General features: G+C 42.6%; 1 protein-coding gene across 2 annotated transcripts in view; it reads left to right on the plus strand.

The window, feature by feature from the left end:
• The window catches only part of CRYBG1 (crystallin beta-gamma domain containing 1), a 343,574-nt gene that overhangs the window by 174,584 nt on the left and 153,799 nt on the right, over positions 1 to 15,191 (plus strand). Inside the window, exon 1 of one of the 2 annotated variants that reach the window (XM_073627017.1) lies at positions 5,815 to 6,128. The exons of the other annotated variant lie outside the window; for it this stretch is intronic. Within the exon in view, the coding sequence (XP_073483118.1) occupies positions 6,126 to 6,128 (3 nt within the window). The 5' untranslated portion in view covers positions 5,815 to 6,125. Of the gene's footprint in view, positions 1 to 5,814; positions 6,129 to 15,191 lie in introns of those variants that run through there. 2 annotated transcript variants of the gene reach the window in all.

A 15,191-nucleotide genomic window follows, 5' to 3' on the forward strand; every position in this document is an offset into this window, starting at 1 on the left:
TGCTGGGTCAGTGACATTACAAGGGGGCAGTGCCACCAGGTAACGTCACCAGATGGCCCCACCCATACCTATATAAGAACTGTCAGACGGCAGAGGAGGCATTTGGTAGTCAGCTGTCAATGAAGGCAGAGTGTGTTTTTTTTTTTTTCTTTTTCGGGTGTGGCAGGTGGCGTGATTAACGATAGATTTACATCCGTTTTTATTTTTTAATAAAGGAATTGTCAAAAACTGTTTCTGTGTTTTTATTACTTTTTGACACTTTTTTTGGTGAATGGGTAGGGGTATATAGCCCATACTCATTCACATTGGGGGGGGGGCTGGGGTCTGAGGGTTGCGTGCGCGATAAGGGTCTTGTATGGATTTTGGGGAGACCCCATGTGTTTTTTTTTTTTTTCTTTTTTTGCATATTTTTAAAATCCATACCACGTGGTTTCTATTTTTTTTTTTTTTTTTACAATTGTTTTACCAGAACTTTATTTTTTTATTCAGCTGTCAGCGGGGAAGCACATTGACAGCTGATGACTTCTCGGTTGTTAAGGACGCCACGGCTGGCTTCCTGGCCCAGCTTTTTAACAACCAGCTTTTACTGCGCCCTGACTGGGCAAAGCTTTGCCCAATCAGGGTGCAGAATGCAGGGTGTTCAGCGGGGTGAACAGCCAACATTTGGCCCAAAATCATGCTCGGGCTGAACCGTTCGCCAAATACTAGTGGCTGGCTGCACAAACCTACCTCAGTCTCCAAGCACATCCCGGAGTTTACACATATGCTGGTCCAATGCAACGATCAGAGCAACCACCTATCATTGAGTATCAGCGTTTGGAACAAATGATATCACTCCGGGGGTGCTTGTAAGAATTAACTTTTTAGCCATTGTTCACATTTTATTTATTTTCTGCTGCATCAGCTCATACACCCTTGGCTGTGATATAGTTTGTAGCAACTCCTGCTATTCTTACTTTCTCTGGACAGCATGGTCTGCTTGAATATGTGGAAAAGAAAATAAAGAAAGAATGAAGGATAAAAAAATTCTATCATAAAGCCCAGGTTCACAATGAGCACGATTTCACTCCCGCATGTCAGTCCCGATTTCAGAGACATCTGTGCAGGTTTCTGCACAGATGTCAATGTAAATTGCAGCCCGAAATCATAAAGAGTAGTACAGAAACTACTTTTTGAAATCGGTGCAGCGCCGCAGATGCGGCACCGCACTGATTAGGACAGTGCCATTGAAGGCAGTTGCCACCGATTTGACATGCAATTTGCATGTCAAAATGCTCCAGTGTGAACCAGAGCTATCTGAATACAATTTTGCCCCTTTAAGAAAAAGTTGTCTAACATGTCAGTGGCCTCTGTTGACAGTATTACAACAAGCACCTGACTAATATCAAACCAATAAAACCGGCTTCCTTGTACATTTAACCTTAGAAAAAACAATGACACAATATTTACTCAAGACTCATTGATAAGCTTTGATTTAATCAGCTGATGAGGCATGCTTTATCTATCAGTGTCTGATCAAATGAAGGTGGCCATAGATAGGGAAATTCGATCATACAGCAACGGGTAATCAGACCTTTGTAGCAGATCCACTGCCAAGTGCATGTAGGGGATAATCCCTGTAATGCTTATGAGTGTGTAATCAGTAAAACAAAGATATATTCATTTATCTCAGCATTATCAGAAGAGATAAAAGGCCCATTCACACTTGTGTGTGGAAACAATATGTAGTAAAAGGCATGCATTACTGCACTTCAACGCACCTGCTCTATGTGCAGTGCCATTCATTATGAAGGACACCCCAACACACCATACAGTAGAGTTCAAGGCATGACACACTGCGCCCCCACCCCAAAGCACTTTGTCCCCATGTTGATGAGGACAAGGGCTTCTTCTCGACAGCCCTTGCCCGGTGGTTGCCGAGGTCTAGGGGCGGGGACTTATTGTGATCTGGAAGCCCCCTTTAACAAGGAGCCCCCTAGATCACGGCCCCCCACCCTAGGCGAGTGAGTATGAGGTACATTGTACCCCTACCCATTCACCTAAATAAAAATGGTGTAAAAAATAAACACACTACACAGGTTTTTAAAGTATTTTATTAAAGCAGCTCCGGCTCTTCTCCTCTCTCTCCGCTATCTTCTGCTCTTCTGCTGGGTCTTCTCCGGTCCTTCTCCGATATCTTCTGCTCTTTTGCTGGGTCTTCTCCCTCTGTTCTTCTTGTGATGTTGAGTGCGCAGTGACTTATATTGGCATGGGGCGGGACCACCTGATGATGTAGTTAGAGGGCACCCCCCTTGTGATGTCATCACCCGGGGCATCACAAGGGGTGTGACCTCTAACTATGTCATTGGGTGGCCCCGCCCCATGCCAATATAAGTCATTGCGCACGGCGGACCCAGCATTACACTGGGAGATCGCGTTCCATAGGGAACCATGATTTTGAACAGAGACAGAGAAACGCGGGACGGTGCATAACGCTGTGTATACAGCGTTAAAGCGGAGTTCCACACAAAAATGGAACTTCCGCTTTTCGGAACCCTCCCCCCCTCCGGTGTCACATTTGGCACCTTTCAGGGGGGAGGGGGGTGCAGATACCTGTCTAAGACAGGTATTTGCACCCACTTCCGGCATAGACTCCCATGGGAGTCTATGCCTCTTCCCATCCCCACCGCGCTGTCTGCTGGGAACACACAGCTCCCAGGAGAGAGCGGGGACCACTTGGGACGCGCAGCGCAAATCGCGCATGCGCAGTAGGGAGCCGGGAAGTGAAGCCGCAACGCTTCACTTCCTGATTCCCTCACCTAGGATGGTGGCGGCAGCTGCCGAGAACCGAGCGGGTTCTCGGCGTCCCCTGCCGACATCGCTGGACCCTGGGACAGGTAAGTGGCCATGTATTAAAAGTCAGCAGCTGCAGTATTTGTAGCTGCTGGCTTTTAATATTTTTTTTTTTTTTTGGCGGTGTGGGTGAACCCCCGCTTTAAGCCCCATTGAATTGCGGTTAACACCTTTTATCGGCGTCTGGCGTTTTTACAGCTCTAGCACTGGAGCCTCAGAAAACACTGGTCCTGGGTTTTTCTTGGAGCTTAAAAACGCCCATGCCACTTACAGCTCAAAAACGTCATGGGGGGCATAAGGCCATAGGCTAACATGGAGAGGCGTTTTTAAGCTGCAAAAAACGCTCAAAAAAGTGGCTGTAAAAACGTCCGTGGGCATGAGGCCTTTAGGTGTGAATCAGGGAAGTCAAAGTAAGGTCATAGCTCCCAATCTGCATACCTGTTCCAGGCCTGTTACTAAAGCTGGCCGCACACTGATCGAAATTCAGTTGATTCAGCAGGGACTGGCCAAAATTTTTTTCAGTGTGTGGTCATCTGCACTCAACAGAAGTCGATCATTTAATCAACCTCTGTCAAAAGGACATGTTAGAAAATCTTTATTGATCAGCAGTTGCAGCCACTGATCAGTGTATTCTGACAGCTGTGACTGTTGCTGTAACACTGTCCCAGCAGGGGAATTCATCCATCATTTGTGTGGATGGAGGAATCTGATTTTTTTTTTTTTTAATTCAGCTAGCTGGTTGAACAAAAAAAAAAAACTGTGTATGGTCAGCTTTAGATAGTCCTAAAGTCATTGGATTAGCATGACAGTCAAGGAACTAGTTAAGGGGCTCATGCACACAGGCCCAGAGGGCCGTACACTGTCAGGAAAGAGGGTCACAGATGTACAGCTGCAACCAGCAGCTGATAAACACTGTGCATGTCATGTCACATCCTAGCGGTTTCATGTGTACGGGGATGAATGTGTACAATGGTACATGTGACAGTGCACAGCCCTCTGAGCCCGTGTACATGAGCCCTAGGGGAAGTCATTGCATCTGAGGTTATATAGCAAAATGTCAAAGTAGCAATGAAATGACAACAATACTGAAAACTGCTGAATGCTAGCAATCATGTAAAAATTTCCTGCAGCTCTTGGGCTCCCATGGGGTAAGGAGTCAGCATGTTGGATGTTTTCTTGTATATGACATGAAAACACTAATTTTATTTGAGATCTACCTACCTCTAAAATCCATTTGTAAAAGAAAATTTTCTTGCACATATTTGTTGCATCTTTATAATACTAGCGGTATCTTTCTACTGTGCATGTCTGTTCTATAAACTGAATATAAGATTTATTTTGTATCAAATTTACATGCTCCTGCTTCTTCAATGATGGCTGCCCCTGGAAAGCAAAGTATTTGTATGTGTTTATTACAGGTATATTTATGTGCTGCTTTACATAATGTGCATTCACATCAGGAGCTTGCAATCTAAAGTTCCTATATCGCATGCAAACTCCATGTAGATAGTATTGATTTGAATAGTGCTGGGCAGTATTTGTACAAAAGATGTGAAATAAATAATACTGTGACACAATAATTCCCCTGATATGCTTAATATACAATAGTGCCACTGCCAAAAAAAAATCATGTAAAGTGTCAATTAATCTCTCCTTATGACATATTCACTTACATGTTTTTATCATTTATAAAACACCCAAAAATTCTAATGAAATTTATATACTGTCCATCCACAATCTTGTGTCCGTATCTTTTATTTTTCTTATGTAGTGAAAAAAATGTCACGCTTCTCTATATATTGTTCCGATCATCCAGTATCCAATCCACCATACATAGTGTAATGTCCACCACCTTCATTATGATGTTCTCACCTGATCTTTTGACCTAATGGAAATTAGATCTCATGCTCGTTCCCCTTTAGGCAGGGTACTTTAACCAGGAATGGTATTCTCCTCTATGGAATCCTCATGGTTCTCAATCCAGCTCCATCCAGGCTCATCCTAAGGTCAATGCATATAAGATGCTCAAAAAAGAAGAATTTACATAGTGCTCTTTGCATTCATATGACTATTTTTATTAGAAACCTCTGATTACATTGAGAACACTTGACTTAAAAAGTGCACCTGTCTTGGTGCACTACACTGTATACTGTACATATAATAGCATGGTTTTACACAAAATGGCGTCTTACTCAATTCTGGTCCATGTGGCGTGACATCATGTGACTTTGTGATGTAGCGTGTAGGAAGGAGCCAGTTTTAACTTGCAGTGCTGCTCTAAACTGATACAGATATCTCCCCACCGGTTGCAGTGAAGGGAGCAGGCGCCTATGCACCATTGAAGGGTGTAGAAGCATCATCAGAGAAAGGAAGGAACACTGCTCACCACCTAGTGCATGCATGTTTGAATGAGTGTGGCCTCAGCTGTGGTCGATGAGAGGTGTTCCTTGCTTTCTCTGATGATGCGTAGTGAGGAGCGATGCAATCAGTTATTTACTCCAGCACGGAAGAGGTATTTTTTACCTCACAACTTCCTTATCACCAATATGGCAGTATTTCTTTATGACTTTGTCTCAACAATAGCGCCATACAGTAAATAAGTGCCGCAAATAACTACTTGAATTTCTCGCACTTGTTGGTACTAACATTGAAAATGTCACATGGTTTTCATTAATTTGGCATAAAGCCTCTGACTACATACACACCACCAGAAATGCGTAATTGAGTCAGCCCCATAGTGTCACAATTTGTAACCTTCAGTGATATAGATGATTTATAGGAAGTATCATGTGCACGTCATTACTTCCAATGGAGTTCCACTTCTTCTATAAATGAAGTCATTTCATTTTTTCGATAGCTCCACTCCGAACCCAGTAATTAGGTTAGGCACATTCTGCATCTTCTGCCAAATGACGACTCTGTACTTGTCTAAGAAGCTTTGTCAGGAAGTTTGTTGGCACACCCACCATGCTCACACCTAGTTAACCCTTGTCACTCAACAACACACAGGTAGACAACCAGCGAGGACATGAAAACTTGAAGCTAGCTCTTCGCTGTGTCATCCGACTCCTTTGCGTGCTAAACTAGGCTTTGTGAAGAAAGGAGGAACATTCATTTGTACACCAGTAGATAGAAGAAAAGGATTGTTTAAGATCTGGGAATAGCCTTAGAGGAAGAAAATTATTTTCAGTCCCTCAGATCTCCTCTTACTACATTTGGTGGCTGTCTGAATGCTTTCCATTATTTGATGTCCAATCTACTCTTCATTCTAAGATACAGCTGCACAGTTTGCAATGGTAAGTGTGCAATATTTCAGTGTGTTAATAATGTTTGTTGCTTGAGGTCCTTCGCTCAGTAAAAGGAGGCTGGACTGTGATGAGGGATTATAGGAAGACCTTGTGGTTTTTGTTTTTGAAGATGTAGCTTGGCGTCTTGTTGCTATATGTTGAAAACAGATAGCTCTTTGTTTCTGGTGCAGCTTGTGCTATCAATATATGTTTGCCTAGAGTGAGGAGTGCTATTTAGGAGGAAAATGTGAAATCTACTCCTTATGGGAACTGTTCCCACAACATTAAAAACACAGTCAGTGAAATTCACCAAGAGCTTTCCAGATACTCATAAGAAATCTAGCTTGCGGTACAGCAACAATTGGTGCAACTTGCAACAGATTCATCTGCCAGTAAGGTGTATATGAATCTGATGCAGAATTATCTCAAAGATTCAACATGATACTAAAATTAACTCCAACATGGAAGAGATCTTATCTACCTCTGCTTTCCTTATCACTGATACTATTGTATTGATTTATGAATCTGTTGCAACAATTGCAACAGGCAGTGTAAAAGAGTTGCAAAGAAGAGCTACATTCATTTGTAGCTTGTGTTGGTAAAAATAATTAAAATGGTGCCCGGGTTTCATGAACTTGGCGCAAGGCTTTCAACTACATACACACCACCAAAAATATGTCACACGTGCGTTAGGGCTCATATACATGGGCACATACATTCTTATAGCATAAACATACTGGGGTATTTTGGTGCACCTGGTGCTGCGTACAGACGCTCGTAGAATGAATGGGTATAAGAGGCTGGCGCATATGTACAGACATAAGGTCCAGAATGCCACCTTTCTGCATTCGGAAACTCACGTTTGTACGCATGTTGCACTTTATGCAAGTAGCTGCACATACAGTATCTCACAACAGTGAGTACACCCCTCACATTTTTGTAAATATTATCTTATATCTTTTTTATGTGACAACACTGAAGAAATTACACTTTGCTACAATGTAAAGTAGTGAGTGTACAGCTTGTATAACAGTGTAAATTTGCTGTTCTCTCAAAATAACTCAACACACAGCCATAAATGTCTAAACCGCTGGCAACAAAAGTGGGTACACCCCTAAGTGAAAATATCCAAATTGGGCCCAATTAGCCATTTTTCCTCCGCGGTGTCATGTGACTCATTAGTGTTACAAGGTCTCAGGTGTGAATGTGGAGCAGGTGTGTTAAATTTGGTGTTATCGCTCTCACTCTCTCATTATGGTCACTGGAAGTTCAACATGACACCTCATGGCAAAGAACTCTCTCAGGATCTGGAAAAAAAGAATTGTTGCTGTACATAAAGATGGCCTGGGCTAAAAGAAGATAGCCAAGACTCAGAAACTGAGCTGCAGCATGGTGGCCAAGACCATACAGCGGTTTAACAGGACAGGTTCCACTCAGAACAGGCCTCGCTATGGTCGACCAAAGAAGTTGAGTGCACGTGCTCAGCGTCATATCCAGAGGTTGTCTTTGGGAAAAATGTATGAGTGCTGCCAGCATTGCTGCAGAGGTTGAAGGGGTGGGGAGGTCAGCCTGTCAGTGCTCAGACCATACGCCGCACACTGCATCAAATTGGTCTGCATGGCTGTCGTCCCAGAAGGAAGCTTCTTCTAAAGATGATGCACAAGAATGATGAGACAAATCTAAACTTATTTGGTTCAGATGGTGTCAAGCGTGTGTGGCAGCAACCAGGTGAGGAGTACAAGGACAAGTATGTCTTGCCCACAGCCAAGCATGGAGGTGGGAGTGTCATGGTCTGGGGCTGCATGAGTGCTGCGGGCACTGGGGGACTACAGTTCATTGAGGGAACCATGGATACCAACATCTACTGTGACATACTGAAGCAGAGCATGATACCCTCCCTTCGGAGACTGGGCCGCAGAGCAGCATTCCAACATGAAAATTACCCCAAACACACCTTCAAGACAACCACTGCCTTGCTAAAGAAGCTGAGGGTAAAGATGATGGACTGGCCAAGCATGTCTCCAGAGCTAACCCCTATTGCAGATCTGTGGGGCATCCTCGAACGGAAGGTGGAGGAGCGCAAGGTCTCTAACATCCACCAGCTTCGTGATGTTGTCATGGAGGAATGGAAGAGTACTCCAGTGGCAACCTGTGAAGCTCTGGTGAACTCCATGCCCATGAGGGTTAAGGCAGTGCTGGAAAATAATGGTGGCCACACAAAATATTGACACTTTGGGCCCAATTTGTACATTTTCACTTAGGGGTGTACTCATTTTTGTTGCCAGCGGTTTAGACATTAATGGCTGTGTGTTGAGTTATTTTGAGGGGACAGCAAATTTACACTGTTATACACGCTGTACACTCACTACTTTGCATTTGCAAAGTGTCGGTGTTGTCACATGAAAAGATATAATAAATTATTTACAAAAATGTGAGGGGTGTACTCACTTTTGTGAGATACTGTACCTGCATATAGCTGCCTGGACCCATTCAAGTCTAGGGGCACCTGTACCCAGCACCCTAGGCTTGCGGGCACCAAAACACACCAGCATGCTTGCAATGTATAGAAGAATGTACCAGTGGGCATGAGCCCCTATTGAATTGCCCCCAGTATGACACAAAATCACAAATTGTTGGACAATTGAACTGGAAAAGGTCCCACCATGGCTTGTCCCACAAAACCCTTCCGTTTAGCAGATTTACCACCTTTTGTTTTGCATGATGTTTATGCAACAGGTGTGCATTGTTACAGAAATGGGTAATGATAAAGTAGAGTCTCTACTTCCCAACAAAGTCTCCCATAGTTTTATTTCTTGTTTAATATGCAGTACATCCTATGTAAAAGTACCTATTTTATCAAGTGCTTGTGAGTTTTATTCAATTTTCAATTTCAGTACAAAGAAAACTACCAAGATTAGAAAAACACAATGTACTAAATAATAATATACAAGGCAATGATTTGCTGTAACTCACGATACCCAAATAGTAGCCTATGCAGTTAATTGGGCTCATAAAAGCTGAATGGTGATTGGTGTATTGTGATATTACACACTTGCGTACTACATGTAGCAATGGCAAATCTGTAAACAAGGGAGGGTTAAAATTGACACTTTGTCATGTTCACACCTGTAATCCTGTCTTCACTTTGGTTCCAGACATGAAGCAACATTTTTTATAGATACTGTTTTCCCAACATCACAGTATAGAATTAACTGCACATAAGAGCTGTAACAATTTAGTTCCTGGAATTCCTGCAGTGTAGCACTATGGTGGTGAGCCATTCACACTTGAGCGTGTTGTGACGAGTTCTAACTTGCACTGGCCTGGGTTGCAGACCAGTTGTCTCAATCTTTATGGCGTAGTAGAAGAAATAACGTGTGTGTTGTGCTGTTGTTGGAAAATGAGTGACGGTAATCTGGAGCAGCAGATTAACATCAAATTTTGCGTCAAAATTGGATAAAGTGCGAGTGAAACTTTAGCTCTGTTACAACAGGCTTATGGTGACCATTCTATGAAGAAATCAAGTGTTTTTGAATGGCATAGGCAGTTTAAAGAGGGGTGGGAAGGTGACCATGATGATCTAAGTGGGCAGCCAAAAATGCAATGGACAGAAATGTGGACACAGTCCAAATTCTTGTACGCTCAGATCGAAGATTGAGTGTGCGAATGATGGCAGAAGAATTGAACATGAACAGGGAAACTGTGCAGCAGATTTTAACAGAGGATTTGGGAATGAGAGAGCTTTCCAAAAAGATGGTGCCTTGAATCTTGACAGAAGATCACAAAGAATGTCATCTTCAAATTTCATCCAATCTTTTGAAGAATGCAGAGGTGTTTGACACTTTTTTTTTTTTCCCCAGTCCATTCCGGAATTACATTATCACACCTTGTATACCTCCTTAGGTATTTTAGATATGGCCCATATCTAGGACAAGTATTATTGCTTGATGGTTTGACTACCTTTTTCTTACAGCTGAAGTTAAGCCATTGTTTTTCGGGGGGGGGGGGGATTAGCAATACAGCATCAAACAAGCTAGCTGTAAAGTATTCCATATCCTGCAGGCTGCTGGTTCATGTAAAAAGAACCTTCATAATGCAGGATACTGCCCAGAGTGGCAATCTTCCAGTGTTGCAAAGATTAATGGTTGCAAACGTGAAGGACTTGCGGCACTTGACTATCATTGTGCTCTGTAAATGGACAGGGGTGATCCTGTCATTCATCCACTCCTCCTGCATTCACAGAACATGGTGCATTTCGGGACAATAATACTTCAATTGTGTGAATGGACTAGTGAGCAGGAAGAGGCAGACCAGCTGTACAAGGCCTTCACATTGGCAGTTGCTGCAGTTACACCTGCAGCATCGGACGATCATTGCTCTGAGCAGTATCTGGCAGCATGAAGGATTTTTACATGAAGCAGCAGCCTCAAGGACATGAGATACTCACCATTACAATTTACTATTGTGTTTGATGCTGTATCCTGGAAAAAAAATGTACCAACTGACTGTCAGCCTGTAAGGGTACACATTTAACTAAACAGATATTACACACATGCTCATGGTAAAATGTAGCTTATTTAGGTTTGTTTAGGTTTATCTTACTGAAATCTAAGCCCTGATGGACCATGAGATATTCATGAGAGTTGTGCAGGAAATGGTCAGGCCTGGCCTTGTGGCTAGCTTTATAGTTTTTGTCAAGTTGAGGAGCTTAAAGGCCAATTGGAGACCCTCAAATGTGGACGAATGTAATAATTAAGCAGGTAATACACAGTTTGAATCTGCAGAACCGGATAAGATTCGAACCATGTATGAACAGACTTGGGTACAATCAGCATCCCGAGTTTTACCTGCAATTATCGCTAGCGGCTGCTATAGCCGCTAGCAAAAATCACTGTCTTGGCCCGGCAGGAGGGATTTCCGCATCAACATGTGTTGGACCCATCGAACCTGTGGTTACAGGAAAGAAATTTGCTTTGTGTATGGCTGCTGGCCTTAGAATCCACTGTACTCTATGCCTTTCTGCATTAACTCATCTGATATTCTAGAATCCTTCACAAATCCTAAATGGCCAAGCTCAGATAAGTATCATCGAAAGGCCACAAGATAAATCAGGAGCAGTGTTTGTACATACTGGAATGGGCCATGTAAGAGGATCTGCAGTAAATTGCTTGCTTTTGTCCAGTGCCTAGTGATTGAACAAAAAGTAGCCACAAGTAACGCGCTTTGCTGAGTAGTTATATGGACCAGTATGATTTATGTGACCTATTTACTGATTTTTTTTTCCAGTAGCTTTTATATTTTCTGGGGCATGCTAAAACCAACATCTATACAAACACACCCCACAAATTGTGCATAATGGCAGTTTTAATAGAGCTCTGTACTTTTGTACATCTGTGTGTTAAAATATATCCAAGGTCAAACATTTTTTTTAGTTTTGGAGAGAGTAGAGAAGGTGTAAAGAACTCCTCTCATTTTGAGTTGTGACCAGGACAGGAATAGTGGGGGAATCTTCCCCCTTGTGGACACTTGTTCTAGTGACAAATAATTTTACACCACTTTTGGAGAGATTTCATCACTTCCTGTTGTGTCTACAGGGTGGGAAATAAAGAAAGGAATTCTCTTAAATGGCATACAGGAGGCACAAAGTAGGGGTGCTCTGTAAACAAATTACCCATGTGTAATGCATTGGCTTTTCCAGAGGTGCCTTATTAGAGCACATGAACACCATCATTGGTGAATATGGTTGCACAGCTCTATTTTTTGTTTGACAACTCTTTATTTATAAGAAAAAAGTACCAGGGTACAAAGGGTATAATCAACTACTCAAGAAAATTAAGTCGCATCTAGTCAAGAATAACTGAACAAATCTTACGAAGGCCAGGGGCAGGTATACGTCTAACATAGAAAAGTGGTGCACTTGTATCGGCTTTTCATAGCCAGATGGCCTTCATAAGAAAAAACTGTAAAAATAAATTGGGGGGAGGAAAAGGGAACAAGAAAAAAAAGGAAGGGAGGAAGGGGTTGTCCATTCCTCCTCCTATTGGGTCTCCTCAAAACAGTCATGTCCCCACCTGCGCGACTAAGGTACCAGCAGGGACGTAGATTTGGATGCACAGGAAAAGTCATGCCAATTTTTTTTTAAATGTGTCCACTCAGCTTAATTTTTAATTATATCTCCTCCCCTGGCGTTCACATTGCATAAATTAGACCAGTCTGTGTGTTTTACTGAAGGCTAGGTGTAACAGAACTTACGTCTGGGATTACATTTCTCCACAGTAATGATTATGTTCCAATGTTCACAATTATTGATAAAAATAAACACGTTCATCTAATTAGGATCTTGCCAAACACTGGTAAACTAATGCAAACATATAGTAATTTGTGAAGATCATATCCTACTCAGACACATTTGCTCAAAGTGACGCTTGACTCTTCTTTATAGGGAACTTGTTACCAGATTCAGTTTTTAGGCCCTGTTCATACCTGAGATATTTGAAGCTCAACTAGAAGTACTTCTAACGCTTGGCCTTAGGATTTCCAATGTATTCAATAGTGCTATTCACACCTAATCATAGTGTTGCTTCAAGTCATTGCTTGAAAAAGTATGAGAGCTTTTTTTGGGAGACACACTCTGGCCCCAGTTCAATGAGATTGCCTGAAAAATGTGCATTTTTTGCCTAGTAACTAGCTTTCCATTAGCTAGCAAAAGAAAACAAAAACTCACAAGCCTGAAATGCAGGCAACACAAAAAAGATGTGCACAAAGATGCTAAGCATGGATGGGGACTTAATCAAATGCTTGTTGCAGAGTAGAATATGATTAATGCCAACAGTATTCCTATTTTGTTCATTCTTTTATTTGTATTAATTTAAGTTTTATTAAATGAAGGTTTAACAGGAATATAACAACTCAGGAGTGTTGGGGCCTGTTCACACTATAGAAAAATGCTGGTAACTGCAATGACACACAGAAAATAATCATTTGTTCACACCAAAACACTTTGTTTCTCTGCATTCCAAGGCTGTGTGATTTTATGCAACACAAAGAAATGCACGTACATGTGCACAAACACACCTCTGATCCACAGCAATTAGGTCAGCGGAAACATGTCTTAAAAAAAAGAGCTATGCAGAACAAAACATGCAGGGAAATGTGCATAAGACCATGCGGAAGTGCAATTGACTGTAGGCATGTTTTTACATGTGTTGTAGTGTAAATGGGACCTTAGGTCCCAGTCTGTGCAGGCTGCCTGCTGCAGTTGTTTTTCCTCTTTACCTATGTCATCAGGTTCCCAACACAGCCTTCCACAGAAGCAAAGTGTAGGAGCATGTACTGTATACAGACCAGGCAGCAGCAGGTGCTTTTCTACACCATACTGACCATCAGCAGTGTCAGCTCCCATATTTCTATCACCATAGCTACACTTTAGAACACCTGCAGGATGCACTGAACTATGTGAAAATAATATATAAAATAGTACATCTCTGAAATCTTAGTATCTTAAAGCGTTTAACCCCCAAAAAATGGATCCTGCTCCTTTAAAGCATTTTATACAGCACAGTGCTTGTGCTGTGTCATTTGGCCCCCTGTAACACCTGTAATACCTGGCTGATCCTGCCAGTTTCTGCCCCCTCCCCCCTGTAAACTGACCACGTTGTATCATAGCTGCTGAGCTCTGACACTGTGGTCAGTTTACGTACCTCCGTCATCCGCAGCCCTCCTGTCCTCCTCTGTGCTATCGCCCTCCTCCTTCCTTGCCTGTCGGATCCTGTGACAGTGCTCGCCCCAGCAATGCCTGCTGCTCTCATAACACTTAAAATCTTACACAATCCTCTTTCCTAATGACAAGTGCTCCTGTCTGTGTGTTTTATAAAAAAAAAAAACTCCTCTTTTACCGAATTTCAGAGTGGCTCCCCACGATCACCTGACCCGCCAATTCTCTCTCTCTCCTCTCATCCTTGCGTCCTGGCTACGGTCAGTGGGGGGGATCTCGGCCCCGCCCGCTGCATCTGTCAGCTGGGCAGAGGAGAGAGCTGGCAGGTCACGTGATTGCGGGAAACCGCTGTGAAATATGGTAAATTAAGGCCTTTCAAAAAATAAAACAGTGACAGGAGCAGTCTCTCATTAGGGAAGAAGGCGGATTGTGAAAAGTTGGCAAAATGGGTTAACAACCACTTTAATCTAGCTCATGATTGGTTTGTAGGGATAAGCTGAGGTATGTTCAGCCTACATGCTAGTGATGCCTTCATTATCTAGTTTTTCCTCGCCTAACTGCATTTATTTTTCTACATGGTTTCTGATGGTCAACTGAAGGTATGTGCAGAGAGCTTCATTGTATGGCTCTTTGCATTGAAGACATTAAACTAACCAAACATAAAAAAACGCTTAACTTTGATTTATTTTTTTCTTACTAATAAAGCTACACTTATGTAATCTTTAGTGGATTGTATGTGCCAACTTTGATGTCAAACGTAATCAACATTCTGGTATGGGTGGTTTTAGGGAACTTGTTGCACTGCTGTCATTGTCATCTTATCAGGTGGATATATATCTAAACGCATACAAGTCGGGGGGGCGCGGCTTGACACGGCATGGAGTAGGACGCACTTCCGCAGAGATCCGTCCATTACTCCTGCATTTAAGCTAATCCTGTGACCCTGTTGCAAACTGATCATACTCAGACCACCTGTGAAGGACCCCTCATCCTTCACAGACATTTCCCCATCGAAAGCTCAGAAAGCTGCCTTGACCAATACCGCCGACAGGACAAGGACAGCCCTGAGGAAGATGGCGGTGCTGCACACGAGAAGAAGGACTCGGATGGGGACAAAGACGGGCTCCTCGAGACGATTACTTTTTGCAGAACTTCCCTCACTACTCAAAGAGTGTCTCTCATTAAATACCTAGGATTACATGTATCTAGGATCCCAGCTGATTACATCTCCCTCAATGTGGAAACTCTCTTTACCCTAATTAAATCAAATATACAAAATTGGGCTTACCTACCTCTGGGTGCCTGGGGACGCATTAATCTAATAAAAATTATACTGCTACCTAAAGTATTGTACATTC

The sequence above is a fragment of the Aquarana catesbeiana genome, linkage group LG04, assembly GCF_042186555.1.
Source record: "Aquarana catesbeiana isolate 2022-GZ linkage group LG04, ASM4218655v1, whole genome shotgun sequence".
In the NCBI taxonomy this organism is placed as follows: domain Eukaryota; kingdom Metazoa; phylum Chordata; class Amphibia; order Anura; family Ranidae; genus Aquarana; species Aquarana catesbeiana.